Source organism: Tenebrio molitor, chromosome 7 (assembly GCF_963966145.1).
Source record: "Tenebrio molitor chromosome 7, icTenMoli1.1, whole genome shotgun sequence".
Classification (NCBI taxonomy): Eukaryota; Metazoa; Arthropoda; class Insecta; order Coleoptera; family Tenebrionidae; genus Tenebrio; species Tenebrio molitor.
In genome coordinates, this window is record NC_091052.1 from 17,568,821 (window position 1) to 17,582,147 (window position 13,327).

The window sequence follows — 13,327 nt, forward strand, 5'->3', positions numbered from 1 at the left end:
TCGTGTCGTCCATGATAATACATTAGCAGAACGCAGACAACGGGGCTTTTGTGGTGTTATTTTGGATCAAAATGCGTCAGTCTTGAGTGGCATTTAGTTTATTTCAATAGATGCGAACATACTGTATGATGGAGGAAAACAGAAGCACTCTCTGCCATTGTATAAGAAGGCGTTCTGTTAATGTGTATTTGGCTGAATGATATTATTAGCTGTGACTCCATTGAGACCGTAAGCTCTTGAAGCTTTTCAAGGCACACATTCAAAAGAAGAGAAAAGAATTTTGCATCAGATTGCATAAACTAGTCGAGCCACCTCGAAATACATTCGTTTCACGCTTGTCACAAGTAGATTGTATTCTATTCTGAAAATCCGTTTCAGTTAAAAAGTTACAAATTATAAATCTTTGTTTTATAACTGAAAATAACAGGTAGACAAAATAACAAAAATAATGGTGTTTCTTGTTAAATAATCACAAGATTCAGTACCGGTATTGTCTACATTAATTTTCTAAAATAATGCAAAAAAAAAATAGTTTGGCGAGTTGCCTGTTTGTTTTAAGTATTGGCCCACCAAAAAGCTAAAACAAAAACGTTTTATTTTATTTTCAATCAAGGTAAATGCCACAGTTACGTTCTAGCTCGTAAATTTCCCGAAAACAATTCGATATTTCTTAATTTTAAGTCTCGAAATACAAACAGTTTCGGATCCGAACATGACCCACCTGTTTTAACAAACTGTTGAAGTTCCCCTGGGAAACTGCTAAACAGTGTGTCACGTCTGCTTTTAAAGTTTACTTCTTTCCCATTATCAGCAACCCTGCATTTGCCAAGTTTAAGCACGAGGCTAATTAGAAGCAGAAGCAGGTGGGTGCAGATAATAACGCCATCTATTTCAAATGCGAAACTTGCACAAACAGATTAAGTCGTAGTGTGAGAAAATTTTTCGCAATTACCTCGACTTTGTCACTCCAACAACAGGAACAATTCGAAGTGTGCGGTGTACTGTTGGAACTCGTACCGTTTCCGATAACGGGTCTCTTGATGGCTCTTCTTTTCCTCCTGACTTTATTCGGCACACCGTACATGTAATTGGAAAAACGACGTCTCGAATGCCGCACTATCGACACCCAATCAATCATGATAACTTTTCAAAAAGAAAAAAATAATAATAGAGAAACCGGCAATTTCCGGAACTTCACTCTAATTTCCGTCACCGCACTTCACATCGATCGGTGTTCAGATTGAGCACCGGAAAGAAGAACAGCCGTTGCTAATGAATTATCACGATATGTAGGAAGTGAAAGAACGAATCGGCGTCGTCTTGATGACAAGCGCGCCGCGACGACTACTGACGCGGCTTCGGCGTAGAAATGTTCAGGTAAGGAGGCTTCAGACGCCCGCAATCAAATTTAGAACACGCTCCATCAGTATTTGAAAAAACAGTTCAATAAGGCGACTCCTGGTATAAGTGGGAAATGTGCAACGGCTCGCAACGATTTTCCACCACAGGATTTGAGGTAATCAACTGGAGGACAGGAACGCGGGAAATTCTTTGACGGGAGAAAATTCACCAGGTCTATAGTTTCAAACCACACGTTCACTTTGTTCTCAGGGTGGAATTTCGCAAGAATTTTAACATTAAGTGCGAATTTGACCAAAAGTTGTTACTTAGACCAGCATATGCTTCAAACCCTGAATTTTTGTTTCAATTTTTTTCCCAAATTGAGTTTCGCATGCGGTGTTAAATGTTTCAATCGATAATATCGTCTTTATTTTAAATTGTCGCTTTGTGACGTATTTATTGGAAAACGCTGCTTCGTTAAATTTTAAGCTCGATTTAATTTTTCAGGTAAATAATACAAAGACCAAAAAGAAAATAAATCAGAGCAAGCGTTGCAATTATCGATCATGTCGTAGCGAAATCATATGTAAATAAGCGTTCAATGCATGGGCGTAGACAATTTGTGATCCAAATTCTACTTTATAAAGCTATAATAAATTATATCTCATGAATTTTAGACGTTGGAATTATAATTGTGCATTTTATTATTATTATCTGATAATGGAGAAAGTTTATAAAATACACAAGAGCAACATTTTACATTCGCAAGGAATGGGTAATTTAACAGCTTTATTGCCAAACGCGACGCCACTGGTAAGCAGATTTTGCGGTGAACTGTCAAACAAACGTCAATTTTAGCAATGGTGTTGTCGTTACACTTGAAAAAGTTTTCGATTTCGGCAAAGTTTCCTGTAATTGTAAGCAACAATTAAGTATCCCAGAATAAGTGGTAAAATGAGTTTTATATTGAAGATAAAGCATTAATTATAAATAATTAATTAATTAATATGTAACAGATTTTTCGAGAGGTAGGCAACCAATAAAACGACTGTGTATGTGTACGATTAAGCTAAGAGAGACGTTTCGATAAAACAAAAGATTCGGTAGCACTCTGGATTTGTTTTCTTGTTGATCACTCTGTATAATTTTAATAACTGATTTCTCTTATTGCAAAGATATTCCAACGATCACTGCCACGGAGAAAGTTGAAAAAGATACTGCAGGAAACATTCATACACGAATATTTCACAGGTTTTGCAGATTTGGCGAGTACTCTGAAAATAGTCGTTTATTTAGTAGAAAAAGCGTAGACTGGAGTTCGAAAACAACAGCTATTGGTGTTATTTTTACTCACTGAAACGTGTCTATTAGTCACCTCAAAAACCTATCAAACCAGCCGATAAAATTATATTTAACTTTAACATGCCACCGTTTACAAACAATGGATTTCTTTTATTTTTATTGGTAAGTATAATTTATTTATTCTCGTATTTAGGTCGAACAAGTAATTATGTGAAAATTTCTACGGTTAAAAGCTTTAAAAAATACATACGAGCAATATTCAACCTCACAATGCAATATTTAAACTTGGAGTGGCACGTTACGTATTCCTATTGAAAATTAAGAGATAAGAAAGAGAAATACAGACACTTTTAGACTGCTGTTTGCAAATATGCACTTTATTCGAATTTGTTCCAAGTGGGTGTCTCTACTGTCTTATACAAAAGTTAGCAACCTAAATTGCTTCCCGGTAACCACGACAAAGAAAACGAGCCGGTACCACGCAATTTAAGTTAATTTTCATTTTTAGCACGCCATCCACGTATTTTACATTTTCTTTGATGTATGCTTGGATGTTAAAAATTAAGTTCATACCTAAGCTCTGACCGTTACATGCTGTTATGAGTTTTACATGACTTAATCGAGAGTAAAGTGCGAGAGAAGCTTGGTAAAGTTGAATGTATTAAAAATTTGTGAAAAGGGCATTTCATTAGTGGTGGACGGAGGGTCAAGCATTTGATAGAAAAATTAATTAGAGGGAGTGACCCGGCAATTAATTTTCCTCCAACCCGTGGCCGCAAACGAACTAAATTGAAGGAGTTTACGTCGGTGGGTCGATTAGGACCCGACGGGCTCATTCGCACAACACATCATTGTTACGATCACACGATAAATTATTATTACACCAAATGTAAGGTGTTATTTACGTTCGGAATAAGCATGCCCGGTGCGACGCACTACTAGGAGCTTAAAATCGGCGTCGTTGTCATGCGTCTTGACCTGGCGCAGCACCGTTGTCAAGGAAACCCCATCGAAATCGTCACCGAAGATATATGTTATTGCCGGGAAACACGCGAGGGTCTTCGAACTGTACGCAGGAAAAAGCTCCGGCAACACATCGTCATGATTTCATCTCTTCCGGTTGAGAGCTTAAAGCTTGGAATTAAGATACGGCGGCCAGGCTGCAATGTTGCCAACCGGATAAAACAACACGATCCGGAGGCGGCAGAGCGTGCGACATCTAACAGTAGATCCTCTAACTCCTTTCAACAGGTCGCTTGTCGAACTGAGGTGCGAAATAACTCGGTCGGTCTGTGCTGCCATCTGAGTTAGCTTCTTGCGACTAAATCTGAGAAAGCTCCGTATCGATTTGCTCCGGTGAATGTAGTAATTTTGAGAAAAGTGGCGGGAATTTACGTTGTGCGTGTAAAACCACTCCGGGGTGGTTTTAAGTAAAATTAATTGCTGCGAGGTACTTAATCGATGAATTATTCACTACAACACATATTTCAACAAGTAAATTACCCCAAACGAATTGTTCCGCGAGTTTGAAAAGTTTTTACTGTGAAACGCTTCATTTACCTGAATATACGATAAATTTTCCCTGCTGGCGGATTGGCCATGAAGTACGTTGGAAATTGTCGTTCCACCCTGTAAAAAATCACGAAATTAATTCACGTCTTCGTGGGGGGAATTCCAATTGCGAATTTGTTCGCTCTTATTATGCCCCGGCAAATATGGTAATAAACTCAGTTGATTATTATTGATGGGGGAGATGCCGGACGATCATCGGCTTACCACGTTTGACGTACGCCTTAAGGAAATTTCCAATATTCCGACCGCAAAAATTCCATTAATTAAATTGGGGCGTAAACGTTAATCGTCGAATCTTGTACTATCGAAAAACTTTGTATTGACGTTCTGCTCACATATTAAACCGCGATCAACCCTCACTCTTTCTCTTCATTTTCTTCCATAACATAACACTTGTAACGTGCGGAGCGAACGAGGGTTCTCGCTTAAAAAAACGCATCAACGTGTGCCCCTGATGTATGTTTAACTCTTCGTCATCTCTTGCCAAAAATTATATGAAATTATGGAAATTTCATGACGGCTAACCTCGTAAATTGGTCACGAATGTTAAATTTATAATGCGAAAGAATAGGAGGAAGAAAATAAGGCTATCATAGCAGGTTTACACGTGACATTTATTGTCTAACATTGTAAATCATGATTTGAATTTATTACAATAAAATGCGTTATTGTGGAAGGAAAAAAATGGATTTATGGACCGATCTCGAGACCGAGTTATTTAAAAATGTACAATGCCTTTCCTTCTCCTGTCCATTTATTTTTAATGATCTGATAACCCTCGACCCTCCACTTCAGTCGGCGAATTATTACGATTTTTTCGAATTTATTCCTGTCGGTACAAGTTCCAAGTTAATTAGTACAGGATTCAACATTATATTTGGGTAGGCATTAATAGGAGTCCCTGTATTAACGCTCGCCTGATCTTTGATCAGCCTGCTTTGACACGAGTCAGTAACAGTAAGCAAACGTTATTTCACCCACTAATTAACCCTGTCGGTACCTGGAGGATAATTAATTTGTTGTTAAAGGATCAGCGCATGCTGGCTGTTGTTTCAACTGAAGCGTCGGTCGAAAAAATCTCCCAAGATTGCCAACAGCGTCGCCATCAATAACATTTTTTCCTTTTTAAAAAGCGCAAAAATATCTCCAGTTTTGACCCAAATTCGGATGATGGAAGCTCGTCGTCAGGTGGATGGAACGGATTTATTGTAGCAATAGGTTACCTGTACAATTTAGTAATAACACACAGACATGCCACTGGCCAACAATAGATTAGGCTTGCCATAGTAAATCTCCGGAAAATCTCAGCCAACCCCCATTTCTCAGCCGCCAGACAATTTTAAACCAGACACCTCTAAGGCTTCTCTAATTGACGAAAGCAAACGTCCTTGATTAATAACCCTGTTTATAAGGGATGAAGGCGGAGACTGCGATAAATCGGATCGGTAATATAACATTTAATGTTCACATAAAAATTTCATTACTTCTCTTCCACCAAAGGAGTAGCTGTAAAAGGGTTTTTAATTAATTAACTTGGCTTGAATTATTTCTTTTTTCTTACGCGGTCCAACTTAATGGCTTTGTTTATCTCCTACGGACGTGGAAATAATGCAAATTAATTGTGTTAAATTATAAAAAATACGAGCACACTTATAGTTCAAGGTTACGATCTACATATAAAACGTTCGTAAATTAATTTCCAACGGTTGACATTTAAATATAGATTTCTTTTCGACGATTTTGAACGAAATTGGGTGTCGCGCTCCGCGACTGGTGGACTCGTAGAATGCAAGAATTGCTCGCGACTGTCACCATTTAAATGTTGCCACCCCTATCACCGCCCATACAATTGTACAATTTGGTTAGAATCAGATTAAATCTTGACCTTTAGTCAAATTGTATGTTGTAGGAGGACAGAAACTATGTTTGTCTCAGGTTTCTTCACTTTAAATTATTTTGTGTGGGACAGATGTTAGCAAGGCCGAACAATATTGGTAGATCGAACAGTATTATTTGTGCACTTACGCAATTTTTCTTGTTTTATCGACGATCCTCAATTTAGACTTTGATTAACTGGTCATTACACCAGAACTCTCTGAACAATTTTCATGAAAAAAGAAAAACCTTAACGGAGACCAAAGCATTCCTCGACGTATCAAAGACGATCGCCAAGCAAAAAATATAATAACGGCACTAGATCGTCGTCTAGAAAGAAGAGATTCCAACGGGGAATTCAATGATTTGATCTTTGATGTCTGCGAAAGCGCGCACATGCAGCAATTTGATAAATACATACATCTAAGTATGCTGTTAACAGAAGTAGAGTGATAAATTTTACTTATTCTTGAGTGGTGAAGTAATTTTTTTTAAGTTTAAGTTAGCATCTATCAAGTTGTTTCCGTGGATGAGCTGTTGTAAAATCAGAAAACTTACAAGTGTTTGTATTGGGTTTTATATTAATTTCTGCCTTTCAGATTGATCTAAAAACATCTACGTTTCAAATTATAATGCCATTATCATTAGGTGCCCAAAAATGCTAAAATTGCGAAAATAATAATTAATATCTAAAAGTATGTTAGTGATCATTAGCTAATTGGGAATAAATTATTGTTCAAATTTTACGTTATGATAAGCATAAATTAATTTAAATTTATACGTTAGCCTTACACTCGTTTGGCTCTTCGTAAATCAATTTATAGATCGGACCTTGATGAAATTGAATTCCGTAAAAACTTCGTCGACACCGAAGACTTCCACTTTTTCGTGTTAATGTTATTACGTTTATAATGGGCACACGAAGACATCACGACTTTTAGATGGCGATCTAATCAAAGTGTCATCGTTCTAGTGTTGCAGAAATTGCCAATTTCCAAAGTTGAAACTCATCTAATACGGATTAAAAGGGAAAAGATCGGAAATTCGCACAAGAGAACTGACGCTGCCGCACTCACCAACGAAAGCGAAGCTTATGATTCCCTGAATTCGTTATTGTTGTAAGATTATTGTCCTTCGGAAGAACACCACAAGTATGATTTTAATAAAAAATGTTTGTCAACAACTTTAAATCTTTTTACTTGTATAGGATTGAAACAGGCTAAAATAACAAAACAACTGTAGGCTCTAATCACTTGAGTGTTAAACAATAGTAGATTATATCACTAAGCGTAGAAGTGAGTCTTTTTGTGCCAAGCCCAGAGATTTACTAAGATAGTAGAGCCCAAATCATCCATATCTCCCATTGTCAAATTGGTGAATAATAATTTATATTTTTTCCTCTGAGGAACTTAGAGATTTTAATTTTGTAAACTTTTCGGCACTTTGGTGGGATTAGATGCTGCAGAAAATCTGCCGCAATCTGCGTCAATTCTGGAGGCGTGCAGTGCATTTCGTTTTCAATGACATCGGACATAGTTCAGTTATTCGCTAAATATAACAAAAATTATCAAAATTATAACTGTTTACTTTTTGACACTGAACACACGTGTGACTTGTCTTACACCACAGTGGAACCGGTTAAATATGAGTCATAATTTTGTTATTTCGCTTTTTTAGAAGCTTTTTTTAATAGCGATAATTTTATTATTAAATACCTATTTCCTGTAATTGATAATTGTAATTGATAAATAAATCGGGACAAATGCTTCAAATGACTTTATATTTGACTCGGTCGAGTCCTAATCCTAGGACTTGAAGTATTTCTACTCCGCTCAGAAAAAAAAAGCCACACTTTATACAGAGCGCCCCGAAATGTCGTAGCAAGTTTTTCGATTGGTCCTGCAAGATGACACTTTTTTACAGAGACCTTTTTTATGTATGGCAACGCCGCTATCTAAATTGAGATAAATAAATGTCAAGAATTGTCAAACGTAAAACATTCAAATTTAAATTTTATTGCAAATGTTCAAATTGACCGCCATTATGCTCAATGCATAACTGAACCCTTCGAGCAACATCTCGACAAACTTTAGTGCACAAACCGGGGGTAAAAATTGTTCGGAAAACCTCCTTAACATATTCTTTTGAAAAAATTCAAAAATTGAATGTTGCAAAATTGAACAAATTTGGCTTTTCGAAAGTGCCATCTTGTGACACTTTGTGTAAAAGTTGCTACCACATTTCTGGGCGCACTGTATATACAGTGCCTTTTTTTTAACGCTGGCCATAGGGATTTACATGACAAAAACTTTGGGTCGTCTTAATAAGCTTTTTAGCAGGAATTTTTAAGTGAAATTTGGCAGAATATTAGATTAGTATTTTATAAATCAATTTAAGTTTATTTTATGCTGCTGAATAAAATAATTACGGAATTAATTTAAAAAAGTACTTTTAATTTATTACATTATTTCTTGCCCACGTGGTAAATTTAATAAACCAATTTTTGCTCCAATTCCGTGATTATTTTGTTTTGTACGATGGGCCGAACTGAAATTGATTTATAAAATATTAATCCAATATCCTACCACCTTTCACTTAAAAATTCGTACTAAAAAGCTCATTAACAAACCCTAAACTTTTTAGCATGTAAATCCCTATGGCCAGCGTTAAAAAAAAGACGCGATTTTCGACCGCTTGAAGATAAAATTAATTTTAACAATTGTGAGCAGTTTGGCGTAAACAGCATTACAAGAGCAATTTTTGATGAGTGATTTTTTTTTTGTATGTTTGGACCCTCGTGAACCTAATATCTCACTAAATCTGGTTAAAACAGGTAATTGAAAAACGATTTGATCCGATCAGTTTTGTAATTTCACAGTCTGACACCGTCGAGTCAATACAAATGAGAAAAAATGATTTGTCGAGTTCCGGACACAGCCTAATAATTAAAAAAAAAATCAATGGAGTAAGTATTCCAACGATGTTTTATTTCTGCCACGTGGTGCGCTTCTATTGAATGTCCAACGACCTTGATCAGCGAAATAGTCTTTATTATGTGCAAGATGAGCCATCACACCTGCATTATGAATCGTAATTAGGTGTGTAATCCGGGAAGAGCTTTTGTCCAGTATTGGAAGTGTTTGACGTATAATTTAATTAAATTCTATCCGGAGAATTCCCGGGAAATTTTCTTTATCCACTTTAGCTGTTGGTGTTGTTGAGATGGAGCGTCGATGGAATATTTCTTGCATATTCATCTCAAAATCTTCCAACTCGTCAAAAGTTAATTTAGCAATCACGCCAAGAATCTCCCTCGAATCTCCCTCGAATTATAAAATTATTATGTTCTAAGAACAAGTTTCCGATTTAGACATCCATCACGGCGTTGTCGTTTGATTGAATTTTTTCCGATGGTGTACTCCGGCGGGGGCTTTTATCGTGTTTGAGGGAAGCGAAAGTGGCAGTGAGGATATTTACAGAATTAATTTTTCAATTGAGAACAGGGAGCCCATTAGAAGCTCTTTTGTGTTTTCCGCCGCCGTTAATAAGAATAACGAGAAGTTTATGTAAGTTAGGGACAAAGACCTGCAACACAGCAAATGGCGCTTATTGTGGTCCCGGAGATAAACAAAAACTCTACGGTTGGTCATGAACTTAACTATTTCGCGGTTGAGTTCTCGCAGTAATCACATTATTTCCATACAGCTGTCGTTTATTATTACGAAAAAGACCTCACACAAAATTCGATATCCTGAACGCCTCGGGGCTTCACCAAGAACAAACAGTCAAAATTCCTCATCGTGGGGAGCTCGAATTAAACACGCTCTTTCCACAATTACGCTTTTATTGATTATTCAATAAACACCAGTCGTAAATTCGGAAGAAAATTACAACAATAAACTGATGAACCTGTCGAAAAAATTGGAATTAATAATTCGCGCAAAATCATTACACAACTTATGTAATCCAGGTCTTTTAAGAACTGCTGATCATGACGGTGATACAAAAATGCAAGTGTTAAAAGTAAGTGTGTCAATGTCGGGTAATGTGTAAGAAAGCAAAAGGTGTGGCCCAGACTGTACCTATATCGAATGTTCGACTTAAGAAAACTCATTAATTCTGCAGTTATACGTTCTTGAGTAATTTTCTTTTCTTTAGGACAAGGAAGGTACGGAATAATAATGCTCAAACCAAGTTAAATTGGTTACTTTGCGACAAAAATATGCAGGAGAAGTAAACGAAAGTGAAAACTGTTCGATTTGGTTTATCTGTATTTTTTCCACCAGGACCACACCTCCTCATTTATAATTCAGAACTGGAACAAACTGATAAAATAGATTCTTTTCAAGGTGATCACGCAGAGTCAATGAAACGAGATAACTTTAAAAATTCTAATGCTAAAGAGCAACACTTGATGTCTTCTCATTTGAATACACAAAGTGAACAAACAGTTAAAAAATAAAACTAAATCAAATCTACCTCGTGAGTCACGAGATTATATAACTTTTGCAACTATCGCTCGTACTGGAGATTTATTGGTTCTGAGATAGTGCAATGGAACTTTTCGAAGCATTTGATAAATGAAAGCACAAAATTCAACGTAATTGTGTTTATTTTCAGTTGCATAGAAATATTTATATGTTTAGAAAGTTTACTATACGAGTAAAGCAGCAAGCAGATTTATAACGATCATTGCTAGCTGCATATAGGTCTGCACTGGAAATGCATGCATTTAAAAAATAATTTAATGCAGAGATTCGGTGCTGCAATTTGATATACTTTAATATTTAAAATGTTTTTGTTAATATGTAAATGTATTTTTATTAAAAAAAATATAACTGTATTTTATTTCGTGCAAAAACCAAATACATATTTCAATTAATGGTTTTTATCTTCAAGCGGTGGAAAATCGCGCCTTTGTGTAAGAAACTGTTGACGTGGCTTTTTTTTGTAACCAGACTTGACACTTCAAATCCTAAGAGTTGAAATGTTCACAGGCGGCTTGACCGAGTCAAATTTAAGGGCATTTGAAGCATTTCTAGCGATTTATTTATCAATCATTACACCAAATATTTAATAATTAAATTATCCAATAAAAAGCCACTGTGGTGTAACACGAGTCGCCCATCTGCACGCATGACAGACAAAATCAAAAATAGCAAGATGGCCGTTCAACGTTAAAAAGTAAACTTTAGTAGACTTTACTAATATTATTGAACCTTCAAGTACTAAAAATGTTGTTACACAGTCTAGGACTGGTTTACAAATCTATGAGGGGCGTGATGACCAACTCAATAGATCGGGACCAATGGCCTAACGTGACTTCCGAATCACGAGATAGAATATAGCATTTTTTTTTTCTCCGCCCTGGGTCGGAATCGAACCCGCGACCCTCGCGTCCCTGAGCCGAAATTTGAAAATTGTAACTGAAGATAAAATTGCATATATCATTCAGAGTAGAAGGTCTTTTTATGTTTCGCCCAGTTGGCAACCTCAACTGCGTCTCGGTCTTCAATCTCTGCACCTGGCACAACAAGACTCACTTCTATTCTTAATGATATAATCTACTATTTTGGTAAACTGTATGACGTTAGAGTACGATTTGGTTCGCATTGTTTTTTAATGACACCAAATAAGGTCACATTGAAAAATTAACCTTCACCCTAAAATATTTGAAACTGAACTGTGTCTCTTGAAATATCTTGTATAACTGTCTGATTTATTAAGCGAATGAAAGGAATACATTTTGTTAATTTATGATAAAACATTTAAATTTATTTTGGCGGGTGCTATTATCAGTTTAAAACTGGATCGGATGAAATTAACTACCTTGCTCAGATGAATACATTTGACACTAATTCGTCCAGCATCGAATGGAAAAATATCGTGCTGTATTCTCACTGGATCGTTAAAAAGGTGTGAGATTTGAAGCTGCGCAAAACTCGAAATCACTTGCCTCAACACAATTACCCAAAAACCTTCTTTGACAGATAATGCGTTACAATATCACACCGGATCTTCCTTTTCCTTTTTAAATGAGAAAACATTGATGCAATGGAAAGCAAATACTGCTGGCTGGGCGTATTTTTTTAATATGGTATCCGGTAGAATCTAAAGAGGTGAATTATGACAACGAATGGAGGAGATATTCAAAGAAAACTAACTGAGTATGCGGAAAGATAAATGACAAAGGCAAACTGCATTTATGCAGGAGCTATCAAATCCGATTTTGATTGTAAATTCAGTTTGTACACTCTCGCCGCTACCTTCATAATTTATTAAATTAAGTTCAGAAGCTTATAAGCCATCATAACTAGTATTGAACACCGTTACAAGCTCCTTACGGAAACATTTACTTTGTACATCTTACGATACCCGTCTGATATTAAGAAAAGCCTTTTAGCTTAGTCTGGAACTAAGCATCTTTCCTTTTGGAAGAAACGGCTTAATCTGCTGTGAATTCGACGTCTCTCGAATCCAACACAAATTCATTTTTACAGGAACCGACGATTTATCGCACACCGAAAAAGAAAAAGCATAACCTCAAAACGATGGGGTGGCTAATGAAATTTCGGCCGTTCACTTGCAATGTGTCACATTACGGACTTATTCGGATTCATATTCCGAAAGAAGTTTTTGTCATGCAAATCTCTTCGGCTGATGTCTCTGATATTATAGTTTGAAAAGGTCAATCAGGAGCAGCTGACTGTGAGCGAGGATCGATCCTTTTTTCCAGCCCCAGATCCGTTTTTAACACCGTCATATTTTTGTCGTCATCTCGTTTGTTATGTAATAATTTCGGGATTTCTTTGGGAATTAGTAATTCCGGACGCGATTTCGTTCGATAATCTGAATACAAATCGTCATTGTCGCGCAATTCTGTTTTCTATCAGTTGGCCAACAACGAGTATTGCAAAAGAAGCTCGTGGACAACGAGCACACATAACTGTCAATAATGGAAACGGGGGTGTTGATAAACGATATTACTCTACTTAGGGATCGAGGCAGGATTGTTCCTTTTTTTATCCATATGTGAGACGTCGTGGACCATAACTTACTTTCCAGAGCACATCCTATTTTACTGATAAATAAATTGCGCGGTTTCAGGATACTGAAAATCGCACCGTGACAAATGGAAGTTACAACCTGAAACAGATGACCGTCTCTGACACTAATATTTACACCGAAGAGACTTTATTACGTGAAACAGACATTTAATTCAGTTCAAGTTTAATTT

The 13,327-nt window shown here is 36.5% G+C and overlaps 1 protein-coding gene and 1 long non-coding RNA gene across 12 annotated transcripts in view; both read right to left on the reverse strand.

Annotated features, from left to right (window-relative positions):
* Positions 1-13,327, reverse strand: part of dlg1 (discs large 1) — a 347,088-nt gene that overhangs the window by 104,600 nt on the left and 229,161 nt on the right. For 9 of the 11 annotated variants that reach the window (XM_069054713.1, XM_069054712.1, XM_069054715.1 and 6 more), the window contains one exon: positions 4,204-4,272. The exons of 1 other annotated variant lie outside the window; for it this stretch is intronic. In XM_069054713.1, the coding sequence (XP_068910814.1) occupies positions 4,204-4,272 (69 nt within the window). Of the gene's footprint in view, positions 1-952; positions 1,295-4,203; positions 4,273-13,327 lie in introns of those variants that run through there. One more of the 11 variants, XM_069054714.1, reaches the window with a different exon arrangement.
* Positions 4,330-6,026, reverse strand: LOC138135823 (uncharacterized). Its single transcript, XR_011161094.1, has 3 exons — positions 5,777-6,026; positions 5,498-5,721; positions 4,330-5,438 (listed from the first exon to the last, which is right to left on the reverse strand). It is a non-coding gene; the product is annotated as an uncharacterized lncRNA (long non-coding RNA).